Source organism: Osmia lignaria, chromosome 9, assembly GCF_051020975.1.
Source record: "Osmia lignaria lignaria isolate PbOS001 chromosome 9, iyOsmLign1, whole genome shotgun sequence".
Classification (NCBI taxonomy): Eukaryota; Metazoa; Arthropoda; class Insecta; order Hymenoptera; family Megachilidae; genus Osmia; species Osmia lignaria.
In genome coordinates, this window is record NC_135040.1 from 13774769 (window position 1) to 13798676 (window position 23908).

A 23908-nucleotide genomic window follows, 5' to 3' on the forward strand; every position below is an offset into this window, starting at 1 on the left:
TATATGAGATTCAAAATTTCAAATTGTGGCGCGCTTCGGGAATAGTGGCGCCATCTAGCGGTAAGCGGGAAAATTAATGAAACTGAAAATTACTTTTTTTCGTTAAATAAAAATCTTTCGTGCTTTATTGACACATATAAAACGTTCTACAATTATAATTTAATTCGAATAAGTGCATTACAGTATGCTGAAAACGTTAAAATCGAAAATAACAAAATGGTGTTTCATGGACAGTGAAACTGTTTCGTTTCGATTCGCAACTGTCTTCCTTTTACAAAAGAAGGTAGATTATTAGGGGGCGGATGAGTAAGGGCAGAAACACGAAGGTTAATGTTGTAAAAGAATTTTTCTTTTTCGTTCAGTGCCAAAATTACTGTGCTTTAATATAGACAATGCTGCGAAGTATTTTGAATAGCTTCCAATACTTAAGCGCGCAGAAGCGCAGTGTAGCAGACAACTCCGTGACGTGAGTTGTGTTGTAGAGTGAAAAATGTTTCGTTCAATCATGTTTTCACGTAAGTTTTCTTCAGTTAATCTTAAAATACATTAAATATATTACATTGTTTATGTTACTTAAAGAAATAAACATAAAAATCATATGTAACGATTCCTTCAATTCGATGAAACTTTTTCTGAAATACACTGTGCATTCTCTATATGCTTCACTGTTAATCTATTTTGTAGTCTATTCTCATAGTTTGTATTGCATAAGATCCGGCAATTTGCATGAACAAAATTAATTTATCTCTGAATTGTTCTATAGAGGGTCATTTAATATTATGTTTACATGATGTTTCATAACCTCACGTGTTAAGATAAATTTTCAACAATACTTGAAGATTGTGCATTTATTTATTTAATTTTTGTAAATATACAGGATGAATTGTTATAAGAATCTCCTAGGTATAAATAAATGTAATAGTATTACCTGTGACAAGATTTAATAGAATAATTAATTTTTTATTATCATTAGCCACCATCAATCAGGGACTTGCATCCCTGATACGCAATAACATAGCTTTGTCTGGATCCCCTGGATCTTTAGTATGTCAAGCCAAACAAATAACCACAGATGTAGCAGCACAACAAAATCAAGTTTCTGTACCAGGAAAAGTTGAGAAACAACCTTACAGCCCTTTTCAAAATACCAGTAACATGGCAGAATATGCAGTGGCAAGATTGGATGATCTCTTAAATTGGGGCCGTAAAGGATCCATATGGCCACTGACATTTGGTCTGGCATGTTGTGCTGTAGAAATGATGCACATTGCTGCTCCTAGATACGATATGGACAGATATGGAGTTGTATTCAGAGCATCTCCAAGGCAAGCTGATGTTATTATAGTTGCTGGTACTTTAACAAATAAAATGGCTCCAGCATTGAGAAGGATATATGATCAAATGCCTGAACCACGATGGGTCATTTCAATGGGAAGCTGTGCCAATGGTGGTGGTTATTATCATTACAGTTATTCTGTTGTTAGGGGTTGTGATAGAATTATACCTGTGGACATATACGTGCCAGGTAATATTTCATACCATATTTATTAAACCAATCTAGTGTATATTCTTATATTTTCATTGAACTGTTTTTATATATGTGCAAATATTTTAGGATGTCCCCCAACTGCAGAGGCTCTGATGTATGGTATTCTTCAGTTGCAGAAGAAAGTCAAACGTATGCAAACTGTACAAGCATGGTATAGAAAGTAATCTAAATATACCTGATAATTGTAGCAATTTATATACAAATGTTGATGTTATAAGATTAAATGTAATTAAAGTGGAAATGAATTTATGAACTATTATGAATAGGAATTAAATTAACTTCTTTAAAAATGGGTAACTTATTATACAACCAATTTTTTTTTTTTTCTAAGATTTGTTTATTTTTCAAGGTTTTATCAGTATGTACAGCCACCAAACGATACATATAAATACTACAAATAAAAAACTTAAAGGTGATAATATTAATTTCCATAATATAGTTCTCTTTACAGGCATATAATTCGTTATAGTTTTCTCTGTTTTATTCTTTATTATTTTTACTATTTAAAATATTTACAATATTTTAGTTTAAAAACAAAGCAAAGAGTTACATCAAAACATCTTTGCTAATTAGCTTACCACATATTAAGGCCCCTTTATTTTTTTCATTTTCGTATATTGCTCTATCTAATACTACTTGCGAGTATGTTTATTTTAATTATACATTACATACATACATTGTTTAATAAAAACACATCAACCGATACGCACCACGCATACGATAGGTACGATAATTTTTTTTTTTAACATACTGTCATCTATTGTACCTATCAGTTTATCTTCTCATATACAAGGGTACACTTTTATGAACATACTGTATTTCTGTTGTGTCCACAGCCCGAATTTTAAACGTCTACTTTGGTCATTGAAAAGCATAGCACGCTGGAAATATTAATACTTTGATAACAAAATTGCTTCAACATCTCGTTGATTCATATTTGTTCACAAAATCTTTTTTAAACGTCATTTGAATCTGTTTTCTGATGTATAAATTATTAGTTTCTAAAGTGCGTACATGTGTAGTAGTTTCTATCCACATCATATCAAATTTTATCAGTCTCAGTTTCAAGCCTAATTACCAACGTACTATGTAAACCTAAAAAGATGTATAAATCATATGAATAAAGTCGACGTATGACGTGTAACATTAATATTAACATTATCTTATACATTTGAGATGTCACGTAAATTTCTTGTTAAATAGTAAATGAGATATAAGAGCAAATTAAATAGAAAATATATTCATTTCCCTTATTTGTAAAAAATAAAATCTTGATATTTCGATGTATCTTTAAATACAAGTAACATATCCTTAACTTTTATAATATCAAAATTTATTATTTCTATAACATAAATTAAATGTTTTGTTAACTTCAAAATAGCCTTTGTGCAGTGGTAATACTTATGTTGAAAGATGCACCCGATTTTTGTTCAACATACAGTATTTCAATATTCAAAGTGATAGCACTGCCATTCTTTCCCTCTGTGCAGAAACACCCTTATGGAAAAAAGACGTTTATAATTTACAATTTACAAAATAATAAAATATATCAATATTTTATACATATGTTCAGTTTTTGCATATATATCGGACATAAAAAATGACTATAATTGTTTGTACAAACCTATATATAAACTTTATGAAACTTCGGAAATAAGAATTCGATTCTTAAATACCTGAAACTATTCAAATAATAAACGACGGATTTGGATATTGGTCGATACCCACAGTAAACAATTGAATTCACTATTTCTGATTTTTATCAAAATTAATTTACTCTTTCATTTCCTCGTTCGGCACACTTTGTGCTTTTCTTTTTGACTATTACCTGACATCTTTATGTTATTTATTTTATGACCCAGTAACGAAATTGTACAAACCTAACGTACTTCTGTGCTTCGCTAAATATTTTACACATTTTCAATAGATAAACATTTCTGATATTAAAGAATGGCTTGTGACGTGGATGGTGGTGGATTACTTGGTAATGCAGGCACAGGCCCATCAGTCCATTGTATGAGAGAATGCTCGCCCATTTGTGTACTTTGGAAATGATCTTTCAAAAGCGTTTGCGAGAAGGTACAATGCATTTGATACGCTTCGCTTTCACGATTTGGATCTCCACAAATTCTATACAAATCTGTAATGAAAATTACTTGTTTAAAAATAATGTAATTTTTTTTTTTTTTTTTTTTTTACACAGATCCAGATGCGTGTATACCTTTCAATATAGCGGTAGCCCATAACTGTACATGAACATCAGGTATTTTAGAAGCTAACTGCATAGCGGGTGTAACCATATTCATAGATTCTCTACTATTTCCTAAGGAAAGAAATATATGTCCTAAAAGAACAAGGCTACACGAAGTAAGTCTATTTAAATCTTCAGAATTGGCCATTTTCAACGTTTCTCGAAGGTATCTCCTACAAACGCATTTAAATATTTAGTTATTTATAATATTTCATTAGAATTAATAGAGATTCATACTTTGCTTCGTTGTATCTAGCTCCAAAAAATGCTTGAAGTCCTTGGACGTAATATGCCGCTGCTCTTAAAGAATGCGAATGAGATGGTAAAGACTCAGGATTTATCCGTTCGAGCAAAGCGCCCAATTCCGCTTCCCTTTTTGTTCTAAGGTACACTATAGCCAAATTTAAATTCGCAAAAGTCCAAAGTTCCCTTTCCTGCGATGTCTGCGGATGAAAGTATTTCAAAATTCTGAAGCAATCATTTAGAATGTTTACAACCGTATCATCTTACTCGTAGGGCAGCCGTAAATTGTGCTTCCGCCGCTTCCATACAATTCATCGACATTGCATACAACCCTAACAAAGCGTGCAGTTGCGGTCTATGACCTTGAAGTAACCTTGGCTGCCTTCTGCAAAGCTGACAAGCTTGAGAAATTTCTGCAAGAGCTACACTTTTATTTCCCATCACGAGTCGACACATCACTATGTGCTCTAATAACATCAGTTGAAAAACAGAAAGAATGGGTTTGTTGTCAACAACTGCAAAATAACATAAATATTTATTTAACTATGAAATTATTGCAGGACACTAAGCAAGCATCGAATTATACTTACTTTTGAGTTTTTCGATTTGAGTCAATGCTTTGTCTGTATACTTTTGAGCTTTGTCCATATAACCAGCTTGCATTGAATGCATAACTGTTACTAAATAAACCAAAACATACAAATGATCCTTTGGCATCCATATAAACATGTCTCCAATATTTGAACCTGTGACTACTTCATCTGCTGGCCAACTAGGAGACATTATGGTTTGTATACTTTGTTGTAACTGTTTCAAACAAGGCTTTACACTTTTCACCTATTAAATAATCATACATGTTAAGAAGAATTCATTTGAATTGATACACTGAATAATTAAATAAGATATTATCTTTTACTTACCTGACCTGCCATTAAGTAATGACACACTTGAAGTACCAAAAAATATACTTTTAGATATTCTTTTTGGTGAGGACTACCCTGCCAATTTTCAACATGATGTCCTGCTGAATTTAAAAGGGGGTGAACTTCAGTAAACTTTTTATCTATCAATAAAAGCATACACCTGCTCAATAAGAATAGAACACGGGTATAACTTGCATTGCTGATATGAGAATAATCAACACCCACTGCAAGTAAACTACTAGCTGCCACAAAATCTTTTTCTGATGCATGTATTTGCTGTAATATGTACATGGTAAAATTACTTTATAAATACTTAAACAATGAAATTACTTAAAATTGCTTATAACTTACTGCAAGTTGAAAAATAAGTCTACAATGCCAATATACATTGTGCTGTGATAATTCTATGGCTTTTCTTAATATTGGCTTACTGAGATTTGGTTGCTGTTGTTGTTCATACAGTTCTGCAACTACACTTGCAGCTTCAAACTTGACATCATCAAAAGTGTTTATATTCTGACTTAACCGCCACTGAAAATCAATATTAACATTATAAAATCATCATTAAATCACACGTTTTCGATTTAAGATACACTCAAAAATTACTTAATCGAGTTCATTAACACTGATTGATCTTTAATCACCTTGTATGTTATATTACCGACAGTACCAAAATAAAAAGAAAGGTTAGAATCAGGATCAAAAGAAATATGAAGATATACGGAAGATACAGGATAAAGATGAAAGACCAAAGTAAGAAACAGCACACCCAACCAATTACAATACAAATAATGTTTCAACTGACCGCTTGTTCTAAATGAGATCGCGCCAAATCGATGTTTTTGGTATGCGTAAGAAGGATGTTACCAAGTTGAAGATGAGTACGCGCTTCAACTCTTGGAGGCGGTTTAAAATTAAAAACCGCTTGCAAACATTGTATGCACGATTTAATATTAGGTGGATTCGAGGTCCGAAAGTTTTCTGCTAATCCTAACAACGACAGATACCAAGCGTCCTGTGAAGACGCCATTTTGACATTTCACGAGTAAAAACTCGAGCCGTGATAACACACGGTTACTGCTTCCACACTAAAAACTCTGTTGCACTTGTAATAAGATCGTGTCACTTTTTTAAAAAACAATCACGATCGCAACTTGATTTACAATTTCTTGCGGTCTCTTTGAATACGTTTCCCCTGGAAACCGCTTATTGCGTAATGTTTACATACATATGTAATACGACATTTTCTACATTATTGCTTCACATCTTTTTGTTCACATACGAAGTATCCAATATTTCAAACACAAAGAAACGATATTTCGAAAACAAAACAAGTTTAAGTAGACTTCGACATCATTCATCTTATTATTTTCTATTTATAATGACAATAAATTGCATTCGTTATCTTCGTGCTACGACTGATACGTTCTAGGGAAGTATTTTTCTAATCTTGGCAGGACAAATTTAAACCTGGAATTCAGAAACTTGTTCAAAGATGTTTATTTTATATAATTATTGCTCAATGATTTATAGGCATCAATAGCTTTTATCATCATTTATGTTCAAGGGATACTTTATTTCATTTGATAAACTTGAAAAACTCTGGTTTATTTGATCACACAATTGGTAGCTATCACCAGCTATCAATGACAGCTGATTGTTATTGTATTTATGTTTATAATTAAAAGTAAAAATGCCGAAAGTAGTCTCAAGAAGTATAATATGTTCGGATACTAAAGATCAAGAAGAATACAGTGAAGAGAAACCATTGCACATTTATTATTGCTTATGTGGGCAAATGACATTAATTTTAGGTTAGATCAATTATGCATATTATTTTATTTTAGTATAAATTATAAGTAGAGGCGTATATTAACATGTATTTTTCCACATTTTTACAGATTGTGCTATAGAAAAGTTACCTTTAAGAAAAAGAGATGGTGCACGTGTTATTGATGGTAGTAAACACGCTCACAAAATGACCTGCGAGCAAGATGAAGTTGTATATTTGAAACGTACTGAAGGCATAGAAAAGCAATATCGTCAAAAATGCAAAAAGTGAGAATGTTTTATTTTACTTAACATTATTTTTTAAAAACTTTAAAAAGTTCTGAAAAGTAAAATCTTATCTGTATGTACGTTATAAGTTGTTTCTGCAATTTTTTAGATGTATCAATTATAATTTGTACATGTATCTCCACAGATGTGGCTTGTTTCTCTATTACAAACATGATCAAGGAACAAATGTTGTATTTATTGTAAAAGGTGCTGTGATTAAAAGTTCTGGAGAAGGTCCAATGACAGATATATATAATCAAGTAGCTATCGAAAAACCCAAGAAAATAATGGTTACAAAACATACTAAAAATATGGGAAAATTCAGTTCTGTTACTGTCTCTACAATTGATGAAGAGGAAGATGAAATTGAAGCGGTAACATGTTTATTTATATATTGGATCATTAATCTCCAAACCTAAACTAATATTCAAATAAGATAAAAAAATGAATGAATGAAATGCTACAAAATAAAACTACATTTGATTCTAATAGAATATCTACGTTAATTAAGAACAATACTACATTAAAAATTGTTTCGTATTTTCAGAGAGAAGTTGCCGACTCGTATGCTAATAATGCTCGAATAATAGAGAAACAATTAGAGAGGAAAGGAATGAACAAACGGAAAGCTATGCCTCCTCCTGAAGCAGATCCTAAAAGAGCAAGACCTCGAGGCACGTTGTTAGATGTATAATTAATTATATTATTGTCATACATTTAATCTGAATATGAATGTATACAAAAGCATTTCTGAAAAGTAAGTTCTAAAAAATCCAAGTCGTTTTTAACATTATATCGAATTATTTATTAACATTACATAAAAGTAAATATTTAAAATATAAATGACTAGATACAAATATTGCATAAAAATGTACATTGCAAAATAGAGATATAAATTTAATAAATAAATACAATAACTACATATAATTCATTAATAAGAAACGCTGGAGGATAAACAGAGTTCTACTTACAAGTATTAATTGGTATGATGGCAACATTAAATGGTAAGAAAAAGTTACTTTACATATACTGCAATTAATCAAATTAGTATATAATTCTACAAGACAATTACAGATGATATGGCTCTTTAATGTGGAAGAAAGAAAGGTCTGTCTATCTAAATGTATTGTATAACTGGCCATGTTACATCTACAATCTATAAATATGCAGTATGTAATACTATGACATTAATGCGCACATTGGTTGAGAATTGGGTGGGATATTAAGCTAGCTGCGTTTGTGATTGTGATATTTGTTTAAACACATTCTAACTGTGTAATAGTTTAATTGAATGCAATCAATACTTAAGACGTCTCTAAAGATTCCCACTCTGCCAGATAATTGAAAGGATCATATAACTAAAGAAACGACTTTTAATTTGAAACTTGCATACTCCTAGTGCCATATTTCATAATTACCTTTAACGTTACAACAAAAATCATAGCACGTTTTTTTTTTTTTTCTTCTATAATCTAATAAATGCATTTCAAATATATTTTCTTTTGATTATTAATAATATCAACTGCAACCTGCTTTAAATTAAAATTATATATAATCCTATTTTTACACATAGTACGAGTCCGCGGTTTGAATTATCACGTTTTGCGGTTAAAGACGATAGTTTCTTTTTCTTTATATTTAATTCGTAAAGCTAAATGGCGCGATGTATGAAGAAAAACACACATAGCGACCAGTCTGTGTATTTAAGTATTAATTTGAGAAGATTTAATATCCGCTTTCTTAAGTATTGTGGGCTCATCTTTCAAAAAGGTTCCCGATCTAGAACCTACCGTAGGTTGTTTCGGGACCTCCCCGTTATGGCACTTATTTTTAGATTTCTCATCGCAAGATGCTTTACTATTACCAGTTATTCTTTTATTAACGACGGTAGGTTTACTTATTTTATTAGTGCCAGACGATTTAGGGGAAGATCTTTTACTAGGGCTCTCGGAACCCTGTTGATTCAATACCGATTCTTTCTTTTCTCTCGTTACGCTAGGGTGATTAACCGTGGATTGTGAAACCGGCCGAGTGCTTGTAGTTTTATACGACACGTTATTCAATGACTTACTCGGTACATCCGGGGTCTTTGCAGCATCCAAAAGATTTCTTCGCAAATGATAAGCGCTTATCGCTGCTGCCCTACTTCTACTAGCTGCAGTTGAACTTTCCAAGGACTTTCGTGGTCTCCTCAATGCCGTTAACGGACTTCTTTGTTGCGTAGGCGGTGAACTTTTCTTTGCCCCTTTATCAAAAACTTGTGCTTTGTTCGCTGCTTTCCCCAAAGTCGGTGACAGTTTATTTGACGTGTTTGATTTCGGTGTTGTTGTCATTTCAGTCATCAAACTATCGGTGGACATCGAAGTGTCCATTTTGTTGGTTTTCTTCTTAACAACTGCAGGCTTATTTTTAGATTCTGCTAACGAATCTACAGATAAACCTATTTCTGTATTCTTTTGCTTGAACGACGGCGATTCTGGACGCGTAATGCCACAACTTTTACTGATAGAATCTTTTTTATTATTGTTTGTTCTAGTGGCATTCGATTCGGTTAAACTATCCGAGGAAAGAGCTTTCACGTCCTTCTTTATAGGCAATTTTATCTTGGCCAATGGTTTCTTATCCGTAGCACGTTTCATTGCTGGACTAGACGTTCGAGATGAATCTGAAGATGAAATCATTATTTTCCGTCGTTGTTGTACCATTACCTTTTCTTGTTGCGGGGGTTGCACAGTTTCTTTAGGAACAGATTTATTTCTAGGCTCCAGATACCTTGATTTCACCTAAAAATTAGCGCATGATAAAATTCTGACTGTTTAAAAATAATTTGAAATTTATTTGCAACTATCAAAAGTAAATTTTAGAAAAAGAAACGATGGAGAATAATGATTACCTCTAATTTATTGGGCCACGATTTTGGTCGATTTGTTTCTGTAGTAGTGATTTGTTTATCATTTTGCATTTTACGTTCGAGTGGATCGCTTTTTGGTTTGTTAAAAACTTTCTTTGTCTGTTGCTGCTGGACCACTGCCATTTGTTTCAAAGTTTTGTGATTATGCTCGGATATAACCATTTTTACCCGTTTCAAATCTAAGCTTCTATTCGTCATTGAACGACTGGACGTCGGTCTTGGCTCCTGTATCAGATAAATGTATTAAGAAACGATATTCGATAAACTGTCATTGAATAACACTACTTACTTTAATAAAGTTAGGATTCTTTGGTTGACGTTTTATGGTCTCGCGTGGTAAAATTACAAGGCAAGCCAACTCCTGTATCCTACGTCGAAGTTCCAAGTCCATTTTTAACCAGGTAGTTGTCCTTGCGGCTCGTGCCGCGTCTCTAACCAAGCATTTTTCTACTCGGCTCTGAATTTTTTTCAAAAAATCAATAAATAATGGGCCCCATTTAAATTTTTCTTGGGCTTCGTCCTGTTGCACCGAGGCCAACATTTTATGCAATTTTGAATAACTTTTGCAAGCTTGATCAGGCGGCAAGCGTTCAGCTGCTGCTAAAAAGTTATCTTCTAAACGACTTATGTTCCACGTTAATTCTCGTCCAAGAGATTGGAAATTCTCGTTTCCTAGTACTCCTGAGAAATTGTCCGATAAAAATTTCACCGACGTTTCCAATAAATTTGAAACCATTCTGAACACCGGTTCAGCCCAACGCACGTTTGGTAGGGTCGCCAGCAGTTTGTCACAATCCATCATCGTTTGAAGTACGTTGTCCGTAGACTGTTATTCGTGAAAATAAAAATAGAAAATTGTTTTAATTAAAAAATATATTATAACGCACTGAACATACCATATGCACGATATGTTGATGGTAACACTTTGCCATTAGTTCTTTTGGAAGCGTCGCGAATGCTTTACATGGCCAAATTCGTACAAAATGTCTGGTAACCCATCGAAGAGATTTTCGGTAAACTTCGTCAAGACCGTAAGCTGCTGCTAGAGGCATACATTCTAACACACCAACGGCGCATATCTGGCAAGGCTGTGAAACAATTTAGGTAACAAGTTATTCTTCTGATAAAGAAATTTCCAGCTTAAATAATTATACATATAAATTCCTATATACCTTGTGAAACAAGTGACAATATTTAACTTTAAGCGTATATCCAATAATTTCTTTCAGACCCTCCAAGCATAACATGTCAGCTAACGTAGCAAGTTCAACTATACTTATAGAATCTGGTATGTTACTTTCCCCACTATAGATGTGACACAGGGCAAAATGTACAGCATCGTAAGAGTATCCTTGCAGAGAAATAACATTTCCAGCACTCTCGATCCATCCACCGCTAAGAATCGCCGCAAAATATTGACAACGAGAACTTAATATACATTTATGAGCTCTTATACGACGACCTGCTACATCTATAGTAACATCCGGATTGATTTCCTCTAAAAACATTCTTAGCAAGTCTTCTCCTAATCTATTATATGGTCTACTCCCTGCTAAACTGGATGTTTCAGTTTCTTCTGTGCTTCCTTCTGAAAGTAAGTACACAATCAATTTCACTATTCCTTTTTCTTTTTATTCTAATATAACAAAGCACTTACCAGCACCAGAACGACCCATGCTGCTTTGCATGCTGCTTAAATCAGACTCTGATATAATTCCTTCCCCATCGTACTCCCCTGTTAACTCTTCCAGAGGAGATTTTTGCTTAGGCGGTAACGAGGTACTCATGATCGATGGAAATTTTCTGGGAGGTGGTCTTACCGATCCATTGGTCCTTGAAATCAGTAATTTATTTTCAATCCAAGAAGTCTCTGAAATATTGTTGCGTACTCGATAGGTGCTTCTATCTTCTTTTACACACAAAATGTCTGCGCTGTGAGATGCTACAGGCGTCTTATCCAGATCAGACAATCGAACGAAGTTCGACGACGTAGTCTTCAAATTATTCCCTGCAACCCTTTCGCTTTTCTTTGATATCGCGTTATGATTATCATACGTCGCCTCTGTTTGTACATAATCCGGATTCTTCAATTCGCTTTCAATCTTTTTAATAGTTTCGTTCAAAGATTTATGGGTCTCCGATATTTTACTACCTACAGCAGGAACTACCTGAGATCGATCCATGTTTGGCACTTCTCCGTTCAACAATTCAGACAATTCGTAATCATGATTATCGCTATCAGGTGACGGCCCGCTGCCGCTACTTATATCAAACGTTTCGCTCTTCCGCGTTTGTCCCTCGGTACTTTCTGTACAAGTCTTCTCCCATCCAGAAGTTTCTGAATATTCGTCCTCGTACGCTTTAACATCACCTACGTTCAGACTCTCCGTAGTTCGTTCAGTTTTTAATTCGGTATACTCGTGTTCCTTTATACTGACACGAAGTTCTTCGTTGATTATTTCAACGTGAGAATTCGGCGGTGTATCCCTTACGTCGTACTCGAAACAATCCTCCGAAGATGTATCCATGTTGGTCACATTATTACCTTCCTGAAGAAGTTTCGGATTCTTCTGCGGGATAGATTCTGGTTTCGTTTGGTCGCTCAGAGAGTTCGTCGACGAATTAGGCTTCCCTTGGAATTTCTTCAAGTCTCCCCGATCCACGGATAGACTGTGCGCCCGTTTGTGCTCCTTTCTAAACATCAACTCCTTCGCAACCTGACCATTATTATTAACACTCTGCGTCTTATCCACGTTCCAGGAATGTCGTTTAAACGCTGGCCGAGACGTCGACAAGGTCCTCCTTCTCACCACCGGAGAATCAGACTCTATATACATGAAAACGCTCGGTTTCGCTTTCTCTCTGACACACTTTTGTTCCGTCGACGATTGATCTTCCCTCGCGGTGATACTGCTATTTTTACTGGAATTAGAATCGTCCGACTTTGCTTCTGTCTGTTTATCGGTGAACGCAGAGAAACTTCTCCTGTGCGAAAGCTGCACATTGCTCTCTGGATTCTTGGGCGGATCGCTTAAATCAATGAACATAGAGAAAATATTCTTTTTATCGTTACCTTCGTTGGATTTCTCGCATTTATCAGCAGGCTCTTCTATCTCTGGTTTTTTAAGTTTCAATGATTCAGTAGCGTTGGACATGTCAACGTAAAATTCACAGTAAGATTTACTACATCCGTTTTGTTCCTTCTTCTCTGTCGGTTGATTCTGTTCTGCGGCTGGTTTCTTATCCATGTCTTTCAAATTAACAAAGAAACCTAGACTACCGTGTTTATCATGATTACTTATCTTTCTCGCAGGTCTCTTCATGCATTCAGAAGTGGAGAAACTTTGAGACATTCCTGTATGAACGTTGCTCGATTTAGGATCATTCTTATTGCAGTCGCTCATGTCAACCACCCATGCGGTCATGGAGGAAGACATTCTCGTTGGTTTTATTCTTAGATCAGGTTCGTTCATGATCACGGAACCTCCAGAAACGATAGGGGTGGATTCTGTTTTTCGTCGCACAGTGGGACTATCGGTAGGCTTTGAATAGTCCGATGTGCTGACACCTCCAGAAATAATTGGCGCTGTCTCGTCGCATTTACTTTTTATTTTTTTCATCGTATCCGTTCTATCATTTTCTATAGCGTAACTTAAGGTAACAGGCAAGCTGTTACTGCAGTTGCTAGAATCATTATCCAACTCTGCATGGTGATCGATAACTATTTCATCACTGGCGCTCTTTGTTACAGGATATACCGTATTGGGTTTGTTTTCCAAAAAGGAATCAGCATCTGGTGGCGTGTGATCGCTCTCATACTTTGTATTATCTAAAGACAGATACGGTACCGGATGATATTGAGGATCGCTTGATACTTGAACCTCCATGGTGAATTTCTTCAGTACACTACTGTTCATTGGAATCGATGGTTCTTCTGGAGGAATAAAACAGGAATCGCCGTCGACTCGGTGTCCAGAATACTGAGGTATAGCATTCTGGAAAACGAGATTACCTTGGCGTCGTTCGTATTCTTGTCGCAATACCGACAGTTTTTCGTCATTCGAGTCCAGCTCGAATGTGTTCCTTCTAATGAGAGAAGGTCGTCGAGTATCTTCCACTGAATTATTATTATTATTATTATTATTATTATTGGTTTGTTCGTCTGTTTCTTTTTCAGTATACACCGCGACCGAGTCACTAGGGTTATTTGTTCGCGATGCAACATGTCGGTCGTTGTTTATATTTGTATTATTGTCAGGGCAAGGAGAAGGATGCGCACTTTCACCGCTGTCAGCTTCCTTAATTTCTACTACCAACGATTCTTTATTCGTCTCCGTATTTAAATTTATCTTATCCTCGGATATGGAATCGGTTCTTTTTACTTTTTGCGTATCAGCGAGCGGTTCCAGGTATTCTGTAAGCTTCAACTCCCTCTGAAATTCTGCTACTTTCTCATGTCCAGTTTGTAGGTTAGTCGCTTTAAGGGGTGTGAATTTGTAACACTGCTCGTCAACAAAATCGTTTGATTTACTTGTAACATATTTGAAGGTGTAAGAAGTATACGATTGCGGTTTGTCGTCGAAACAATGATTTTTAACTACGTTCGATGCTGGAACCTCTATTTCGTCGTTAAGCGTCGATGCATCAATGAAATAATAATTGCTTGTATTGGAGGAACTTTTCTGCTTGGTTGTATCATTAGATGCTCCATCATTTACATTTTCTGACTGTGCATTATCAGCTTGGGAGTAATTGGACTGACAAAGATTTTCATCTTGTAATTTTTCAGTAGAATCTTCTTTCGCTGACGTTCTTTCTGCATCGGTACTCAGGGATGATGCATTGCCAAGATCAATAAATTCAAATGATTCATTTTCATCACTGCCACAGTCCGATTCGTAAAATGGATCGCTAAGTACTTGGTTTTCATACTGAAATATTTCGTCCGTATGCGGTTTCGCTTTCGGAACATTTTCTGTGGATGAACTAGAGGAATCTAATTGAGGTTGTTCCGCATCAAAAGAAGAGCATGTCGCGCTATGATCGTTAGAAGCGCATTCCATCAATCCTGACTCTACCAAATCCTTCAGATGACACGTGCTGTTATAATTAGACGAATTGTAATGCTCATTATCGATAACTAATTTCTGATCTTTATTGTTTACACGTCTAGCACGTATCTTGTCTATATCGTCGTTTGTTGAATTGTATTCCGTGACTTGCAATTCTTCAAAATCGGTGCTCGAATTCTCAGATGTCGTATTTTCGTGTGGACTTACAGAACCAGTTTCTAAACCAGAATCAGCCATATCGGACAAAGTGGGACTTACATCCGCTGGAGCATATTCTCTTACATTTCTTGTGCTTTTAATGCTTGTTAAGGGACGATCAGCTGACGCGTAGTCCACATATCTTTAACATAAATATTTATAAGCATTAATGATAAAAATACTGCAGCGTTTGATAAAATAAATTTCAAAATATTATAATTATAAATTGTAACCTTTCATTAGCATCTGATATTTTAATGGCAGAGGATGTATCGATAAGTTTTGAGTCGCTCAAAATATATTCTACCAGCGATTGTTCTGCTTTTGATAAATTTGAATTGGTATATAACAGTCTGGAAATATAAAAAGATTATTTAGGAAGAATACTATGTACATTTTATAGTATTTACAATGAAATGATAGATATAACTTACTAATGACTACAATTTACGGTGCTCTTTAAGTTTCATTACAAAAATGCAAATTTAATTATATAAAAATAACTTCTATGTGCATAAAAATAACAAAACAAGCCAGTGATCAATTTAAAAATCCTTAAAAACTTAGTAACAGAGAAATATCATTAACATAGTTCAAATAATTAAAAAGAGATTTTTATTTAAAAATATAAATTAAAGGTAGCAAACATAATGTAGATGATATACAGATTCTTATGACATTACAAAACATACAGTATTTTATTAAAAGAATTATCATTAATATACAATTTAAATAAATGCATGCAAATAGTATCTTTTCTTCTGGATATAAGGAATACATTAAACTGTTAATTCAGAAAAATTTGTGTTAACATTGTGGACATTTCTGCTGTGTTTAAAATAATATATTTAAAGTTTTTAGTAAATGTACATTTACACAGATGTTTCTGAATTATACAATAGTTCATGCAGAGATAGTCTGCATTATATGAGTAATAAATTCTATACATATATAGTTCTCATAGATACTGCTCTAGATAAATGATTAGGAATATGGCAGTACCTCACAAAGCTTTCTATATGTTGAAAAATTTCCAGCTTATCAATGATGCAATCAATATGATTGTTAATGCGCATAAAATAAGGCTTGAGAACCTTATAAAAATGTGGAGCCCTTGTTTTAATAATACACTGGTTTGTTCGTATTATATTATGTCCATATATTATATTAAAATCACAATACAAAGAATCCGTAAATATGCTACAATAAAACGTTCTATTCAGTTTTATGTATTTATAAATTTACATTTTGTACACATAAATTGTTTGATACAAATACAAACTGTAAACAGATGCAACAAGTATTACACAATAAAACAAAATCTTTAATTAAATCATGCTGAGACTTATAAAAGTATACTTTTTCATACAATTGTAAATCTGATTATTATTCATAAATATTCCTTGAATCTTATAATATGAAATTATTGTTATTACTATTATTTTACCTCAAAATGTTATCATGTAGATCTCTAAGACTTTTTGTAACGATCCGGCTCTCTTCTTTACATTGATGTTTTTTAAATATTTTACTCAAAGGAAGTTCAAGCTTGACAGAAGCATAAAGCTGATGGCAATAGAGCCATTGATGTATTCTGTCTAAATTTCCACTTTGCTTGTTGTTGCCCCTGCCTCCAGCCATGAGACATGTTTAATGTTTCATACTTGTCCACCTTTAATCCATTAAACTTAAATATTATATAAAGAAAGATATAAATAAAATTAAAAGTAGACAGATAAATTTACGTATTACATAAAAATTATATATCCTAACACTTCCTATTAATTAATTTCTAATTATTCAATTTTATCATTTATGTATAATTAATTCAAGCTTCATTTAAAATTGACAAAAGTTTTGATGCATGTAATAAAAGAAATACTCAAGCAAAAAGGACACTAGCAATTCTTCCTTCAATATATGCATTGCTGACAAAGTACATAACAATTTCAAGGTCAACACAACTGATACTTCTTGCATAGTAATCACTTAGCTTTTCATAGTACTTTAAGTGTATAAACAATAACTACATTATACCAATCCTTAAACACATTATAAAGTCCAAAGAATTGTATATTCAATTATATATTATTACATAATATTTTTAAATATGTGCAATACTTAATGAAAGTAAATAATATGAGTGCTTTATTTTTAACCTTAAATACACGATTTTGCGGATAGGTTTATAAATAAATTACATTAGACAACTATCTTGAATGAAAACGTACAAATTAAAATGAATTAAATTACAAAAGCGAAAAATAAATCTGTGCAATTCTAGCACAATTCAACGCAGGTATTCACCATTTGAATGAAAAATTATGCTGTCGAAAACATATCGAATGCCGATTAAATAATTAATTAATATGATTTCATATGGTGATAGGCAAAATATAATATACATAGAAGCATCGTAAAGAAATGAAGCTCTTCTGACGTTTTAAAAACACTAGTTAAGCACGTCTTGTTGATTGTCAATTTAAACATCTTTGGATGTATCGTAAGTGCGACTAACTTTAAAATATTAAAAGTAACGCACCAGTTAGTACACTTGAACGTAATGTATTTATTTGAAAGAAGTTATAAATGAATAAAAATATTCTTTTATAACTTGATATAACATTGAAATGTTTGAAACATATTTTTGACAAAACTTTCTCAATAATTTATTGATCGCACTTCGTACATATGTACCCACCTCGCATTATTTCGGTTCTTGGACACCGGTCAGGGTATAACATGATTATGCAATGTTAGGAGATATAATTTTTCTACGCATCTTGTTCGACACGTCCGCTACGAAACTTTGTGGATATTAACGGTGCGACACTAGAAAACCTTTACTTGTTTGTTGTTCAAAACACATAAATATGCGATGTTCGTTCTCAATCTGAAAGCGTGAGACTGTCTATTGTAGGTTCCGCTAGGTGACGCGCGGATCGTGATTAATTTTTTATTTTGAAGTTAGACAGTGAATACGGATACAAAAACATTGAATATGCCTTTGTTCTCGAGGGGGGCATGATTTTAGGGATCCCAGACACCCCTAAGTTAAGTTAGATCTGCGTGCAGAGAGCGCACACCTGATATAACAGTTGTGCCTGTTTTCCCAGTTCCTCTTATACTATACCTCGTACTGACAGCAGTAAAGGCCTAATTTTGACTCTTTTCGGTTCTACTTTGTTTTTAGAAAAATCTGTCAAAGTCAACAACAGACTATATAAAACAATTGTTAAAATAATTGTTTGACAAACTTGTATTTTAAAAAGACCGCCATTAATGATTTTTAAAAATCGTCCGCTGCGCCATCTATACAGAAACAGCGTAAACTACTCAACAACTCATCGACTGAATGGCTAGAAACACTAGCGCCATCTATCAGCAAACAGCGGAAACTACTTCTCGAATAGTTTCCGCTGTTTGCTGATAGATGGCGCTAGTGTTCCCCGAAATTCCGCCGATAAGTTGTTGAGTAGTTTACGCTGTTTCTGTATAGATGGCGCAGCGGTCGATTTTAAAATATAATAATTTATGGCGGTCTTTTTAAAGTACAAATTTATGAATAGAAGTCTGTCAAACGATTATTTTAATAATTGTCCAGTCATGTACTGATTTTGACAGATTTCTAAAAAAATAGAACCAGCCTTCGTCTGGGGGTGTCTGAAACTCCCAAAATCTTTACCCTTCAAGAATAGAGGCATGTTCAATGTTGTTGGATCTGTAGTCACCTTCTCTGCCATTACTAACACGACAATAAATAATAAATCAGATGAGTGGGAGACTTTTTCTCCTACTTTCAACCGAGGGAAGCCTAGCGTTTATGCGATTAAATACACACAAATCTTGACTGGTTGACAGTGATCGTAAAATTAAATTTATGAGCTTAATGTTAATTCTACATAAATGAAAAAGTAAAACCAAAATTTCATATACCATAACTCTGTATAAGTAATTTATTCAGTTACATAAAATCTCAAATAAAAATTTAGTTTCGAAATATTAAAAAAGGGAGAAGAAAATGACAATAATTGTGTTTTGCAAATATGGAGAATACACGAATACTAACTTTCTTTTTAACATTACAAAATTATTAAGAAATTTATTTTAAATTGATGATTTTTATATGTATTTATATATAGGTTAAAGATGTAAGCTGGAACCAATCATAATACAATTCTCGAAGTACTGCGTCTGATTGGTAGAGTTTCCTGACACTTTGCGTCTGCCTTTATCATCGTATGGGTCATATGATACTATCATTCAGTGGAATAATAAATTTGTAATCTACTATCAAATACCGTTCCTGTCAAAATTTCTTACGTGCCTTATATATGCACAAGTAAGCCAAACTAACAGTATCCAGTATTGAAACAGTTTTATATATCGTACAACGATGTCATTTTTTGGAGTAAATGTCAATCCATTCTCAACACCAGTAGGCCAAAAGATAGGTGAGTTGCTTATTTACCTTCGCAAACAACGTCATGCCGATTACTTTAATATGTTTTAATGATCATTTTTTCAAAACAGTTGTTTATATATTAATAGAGATAAGTATTTAGATACTTATGGATTTCTTTCTGTATATGCGTATATGCTTTGTCGCACATACATGCGCGCGAGTACTCATACACGCACATACACAAAGTAAAATCACCCAAAGAATTCTGAGATTATAACATATTAAACATTTGTATTTAAAAAAAAGTAATTAATGATACTAAAATGAAATTAACTAATGGAACAATGTATTATCTATGTATTATAGAACAAGCTACGGATGGTAGTTTGCCAAGTGAAAACTGGACGCTTAACATGGAAATATGTGATATTATAAATGAAACAGAGGATGGGCCAAGAGATGCAATTAAAGCAATTAAGCGTAGACTCAATCAAGCTGCAGGAAAAAATTATACTATAGTCATGTATACTCTTACTGTTAGTACTTAAATATTTGGTAATATTTATATTTTAGACAAGATATGTTAAAGTTATTTTATACAATTAAATATTGATACAAGGTATTTATTTCTCAATTTAATTAATTTTCCGAAATATTTTAATATAAATTTCAATTATAATTAATCTACACGATTAGTCATGACTTTTAGTTGAAACTTATTATCTTATAAAAAATTGTTACAAACATGATAATTGATAAATATTGATAAATTAGGTACTAGAAACATGCGTGAAAAATTGTGGAAAACGTTTTCATACTCTCGCTTGTTCGCGAGAGTTTATACAAGAACTAGTTAAGTTAATTGGACCAAAAAATGAACCACCAACAGCGGTGCAAGAAAAGGTTCTAAGTTTAATCCAAACATGGGCAGATACATTCCGTCATCAACCCCATACTCAAGGAGTTGTACAAGTATATCAAGAACTAAAAGTGAAAGGTATACAATTTCCAATGACTGATTTAGACGCCATGGCTCCTATTATTACCCCAGAACGAGTAAGATTATTAAAATATAACAAATATTTTTTATGACAAATTTTACGAAAAATTTCTTATGACTATTAATAAAATTGCAGAGTGTACCTGAATCAGAGCAGAGCATTATAAATGTCCCCACAACTGAACAGCAATCAATAACACCTGCCACATTACAAGTTCAACAACCACCGAATCAATCTTCAGGACAATTAATTCAGTTAAACGAGCAGCAAATGGCTAAATTACAAAGTGAACTTGATGTTGTACAAGGAAACATGCGTGTCTTATCAGAAATGTTGGCATTCTTTACAAGTTCTGATCAGAATAATAGTCAACAACCAGATCCTGCTGACTTTGAACTTTTAACTGTACGAATATAAATATTTATTTAATATCATAGTAGAAGCGTTTTTACTAAATAAATAAGTTAAAATATTCGTTAATGATTTCGATATTTATAGGAACTTCATTCTACATGCAAAGCAATGCAAGAACGAGTTGTTGATTTAATTGGAAAACTGGCACACGATGAAATGACAGCAGAATTACTACGGATTAATGATGAACTGAATAATTTATTTTTGCGTTATTCGCGTTACACGAAAAATAAGGCTGTAGCTGCAAGTACTATTTTGGCACAAACAATTGGTCATCCACAAAACATGGATTCCGCTTCGTCAAATAAAAAGGAAGAACCTGATTCTCTTATAGACTTATCAGATGAAACTGATACTTTAGAAAAAAAAGTAACAGGAATGGGTAAGTATTATATTTTTGATAAATAAAGTAATACATTTTAAATTGTATTGTGTTAAATCACAGATATAGCTGATAATGCCGATAAAAATAGGATAGAACGAAAAGAAAAGAAAGAAGGTGATAATGATGAATTTGATATGTTTGCACAGTCACGCAACACGACCTACGAAACTACAAAAAACAGGTTTCTATTCATCAGTGAAATTTAAATCTTATTTATAATTACACGTCACGTAATATTAACTTGGTTCAATTACAGTGGCAGCAAGTATGAGGACAATTTGGAGCAGGTGAGCGGAGGAAGCCTCAGTACAGCGATTCTAAACCGCAGTAATCCTAAATATCCCCAACAGACTGCTTCTACAGTTGCTTCTACTACTGCTACTACTTCTGTGCGTAACTTCTGCTCTCACTATATTAATTATTGCAAAGCATTTAGCCAATATTACTAACTAACTGATACAAATATTGATTATTTATTTAGTTTAAAAAAAAAAAAAAACAGTAAGTTTATTATAAGCACTGAAAGATTTTATATAAATTTTCGTATGTTTTACTAGTACTATATTATATACTTACAAATAATTCAGTTATGAATTTATACAAAGAGCTTAAAATTATCTATCCTAATAGAGGTAAGAACATTGTATTTGTTTGGTTTTACAATATTTGAATATTAGATTTTGATTACTTTAGTAAGCTTTACTCAAAAGTTACTTTTCTTTAATGCATAGCTTTTTAGAGCATGAAACGTTTGATTAGTTTTTCATTTTGTTATCCTCTATTTTGCCTGTGTATGTGTATATACAGGGCTGTCGAACTAAGGATTCCTAAGCGGCACACAGTTCTTGCTCCTCAAGACATAATAACCAGATGTAATTATAAGAAAAAAATACCCTTTCCATGGTCATTTTATCCGCCTATTTATTGGTTCTAATTGTATATCTATTACGTGTAGGCAAATATAGAAAATAGAGTAAAGTATGTAGCTACTAATTTAGAGGGGATATTGCAGCATTGAGTTTAGAAAATGTTCGGTAGTCCTGATGTATGTATACATATAAAACCCATACAAGGTGTTCTGTAATATGTGAGACCCACTTCAGAAATTCGTTCAACATTGAATCAATTCCTGAACATCTCCTAGACACCTTGTATGTACATACACATATTCATATATTTTGTTATTTTGTTGAATGTGTTTATTTTTATTTCTTGCTCTTTGTTTTAATATTCAGCTGAACCGGGAATCTGAATTTAATGAAATGGCAGCTTGGTTAGATCATACGGTAAGCCTATATAAAATAGTAAGACAAAAACTAATCCTTTTCTAACTCTTTTTTATAAAATCAAAATTAATATTCACTTGTTCAGTGATGTAATTTGAAACGATGTATAGAAATTGTTACAGCTCTTCTACAAACCTCTAAATCATGTTTACTATTATATATGGGATAATTATTAAAATAAGATTTTACTTTTTTTTCTAGCCAGGAGCACACGGTGACCAGGAATCTTTAACTTCGTCAGAATTTGAACGTTTCTTAGCAGAAAGAGCTGCTGCAGCTGAAGCTTTACCCACTCTACCTGCAACCACTGCTACAACTGGAACAACAAACTCTGAAAATTCAAACATTCAACGTCAAATTAATAAGGATCAAGATAAATCTTTATTTGCTCTTTAAATATAATTTTAATTTCTTAGAAATTTAAGGAAGTTAAGTTTGATCTAATTTAATCTTCAAAAAATTAAATTTTCTCGTAAATCACTGCTTCTAGTAACACACTTCTGGTATTAGAAGTTATAATAAAACGATTGAAAAAAGGTAAAAGAAAACTAAGAAAAAAGAAAATGCTTTGCACTTATATGTACTTAAGAATGTAATTAATACTACATGACCATAAATTAATATTTCATTATGTTGTAAAAATTTTCTAATAACGACTAACTTATTTTAAAATTGAAATAATTGTTACATATAAACGTTATGTAATAAAAATAAAAGAATAGGAATATTAATTTATATTATTTATATATAAAAAAACACATGGTATTCAAAATAACATTTATATTACAATATGTTGCCTTATGCCTTGGAGCGATATAAAAATAATTAATTTGTGTAATTACATTCTTCAAATTTGCAGATTAAAATGCAAAAAAATGAATATTTCATCAAATAATTGACTTGATTATGCTATAGATGGGAAGTGTTTCTCTGTATTACATTTAATTGTCTCGATTACTTGACATTCTGTATAAATATAATATATATTTACTTTTATAGTAATTTTGATTTCTATTAAGTATTACTATTATTATAGAGTAATATAAATTCATTATTATTAGTATTGTTATATTTGCTTATTGATATTACCAATCAATTATATATTTTACAATAATAATATAGGTATATTACTGATAATGTAGATTTTTTATGTAAATTTTCTGTTTCTGATGTTAACATCTTCTTGTTTGAAAAAAAAGATCTGTATGTTAA

At 32.7% G+C, this 23908-nt stretch overlaps 5 protein-coding genes across 15 annotated transcripts; 3 read left to right on the forward strand and 2 right to left on the reverse strand.

Annotated features, from left to right (window-relative positions):
* The first annotated feature begins 355 nt into the window (after positions 1-355).
* Positions 356-3813, forward strand: LOC117603349 (NADH-quinone oxidoreductase subunit B 2). The gene is made up of 5 exons (XM_034322393.2): positions 356-515; positions 974-1525; positions 1616-1961; positions 3499-3628; positions 3753-3813. Exons 1-3 carry the CDS (start codon positions 491-493, stop codon positions 1711-1713), a joined length of 675 nt encoding a protein of 224 aa, XP_034178284.1. The 5' UTR covers positions 356-490; the 3' UTR covers positions 1714-1961; positions 3499-3628; positions 3753-3813.
* Mau2 (Mau2 sister chromatid cohesion factor) lies at positions 2138-6435 on the reverse strand. Its single transcript, XM_034322355.2, has 8 exons — positions 5772-6435; positions 5318-5497; positions 4964-5242; positions 4634-4880; positions 4311-4558; positions 4038-4243; positions 3771-3973; positions 2138-3689 (listed from the first exon to the last, which is right to left on the reverse strand). The coding sequence occupies exons 1-8, from the start codon at positions 5994-5996 to the stop codon at positions 3493-3495; spliced, it is 1785 nt and encodes a 594-aa protein (XP_034178246.1). The 5' UTR covers positions 5997-6435; the 3' UTR covers positions 2138-3492.
* An 82-nt stretch (positions 6436-6517) lies between these two features.
* Positions 6518-7891, forward strand: LOC117603335 (STING ER exit protein). 3 transcript variants are annotated; one of them, XR_013062676.1, is made up of 5 exons: positions 6518-6780; positions 6868-7024; positions 7134-7398; positions 7572-7781; positions 7875-7891. XR_013062676.1 is itself a non-coding variant. In XM_034322371.2 (4 exons), the coding sequence occupies exons 1-4, from the start codon at positions 6660-6662 to the stop codon at positions 7716-7718; spliced, it is 690 nt and encodes a 229-aa protein (XP_034178262.1). In that variant the 5' UTR covers positions 6518-6659; the 3' UTR covers positions 7719-7854. The 3 variants fall into 3 exon arrangements, 2 of the variants coding, with proteins under 2 accessions (XP_034178262.1, XP_034178271.1); XM_034322371.2 differs by lacking the exon at positions 7875-7891 and having other exon boundaries at positions 7572-7854; XM_034322380.2 differs by lacking the exon at positions 7875-7891 and having other exon boundaries at positions 7170-7398; positions 7572-7849.
* An 836-nt stretch (positions 7892-8727) lies between these two features.
* Positions 8728-18139, reverse strand: LOC117603279 (uncharacterized). Of its 6 annotated transcripts, none has more exons than XM_034322302.2 (10): positions 17907-18139; positions 16653-16877; positions 16208-16405; positions 15439-15558; positions 11593-15347; positions 11108-11520; positions 10832-11023; positions 10225-10761; positions 9918-10160; positions 8728-9807 (listed from the first exon to the last, which is right to left on the reverse strand). In XM_034322302.2, exons 2-10 carry the CDS (start codon positions 16844-16846, stop codon positions 8728-8730), a joined length of 6732 nt encoding a protein of 2243 aa, XP_034178193.2. In that variant the 5' UTR covers positions 16847-16877; positions 17907-18139. The 6 variants fall into 6 exon arrangements, with proteins under 6 accessions (XP_034178193.2, XP_034178164.2, XP_034178184.2 ...); XM_034322273.2 differs by having other exon boundaries at positions 11108-11523; XM_034322293.2 differs by lacking the exon at positions 17907-18139 and adding an exon at positions 17748-17883 and having other exon boundaries at positions 11108-11523.
* Positions 18140-19350: 1211 nt separating this feature from the next.
* On the forward strand, positions 19351-23665 carry LOC117612087 (TOM1-like protein 2). Of its 4 annotated transcripts, none has more exons than XM_034314923.2 (9): positions 19351-19659; positions 19977-20146; positions 20385-20666; positions 20747-21016; positions 21110-21407; positions 21471-21591; positions 21667-21697; positions 22646-22696; positions 22898-23665. In XM_034314923.2, the coding sequence occupies exons 1-9, from the start codon at positions 19602-19604 to the stop codon at positions 23090-23092; spliced, it is 1476 nt and encodes a 491-aa protein (XP_034170814.1). In that variant the 5' UTR covers positions 19351-19601; the 3' UTR covers positions 23093-23665. The 4 variants fall into 4 exon arrangements, with proteins under 4 accessions (XP_034170814.1, XP_034170824.1, XP_034196705.1 ...); XM_034340814.2 differs by having other exon boundaries at positions 19355-19659; positions 21667-21799; positions 22898-23663; XM_034314933.2 differs by lacking the exon at positions 22646-22696 and having other exon boundaries at positions 19353-19659; positions 22898-23664.
* The last annotated feature ends 243 nt before the right edge of the window (positions 23666-23908 follow it).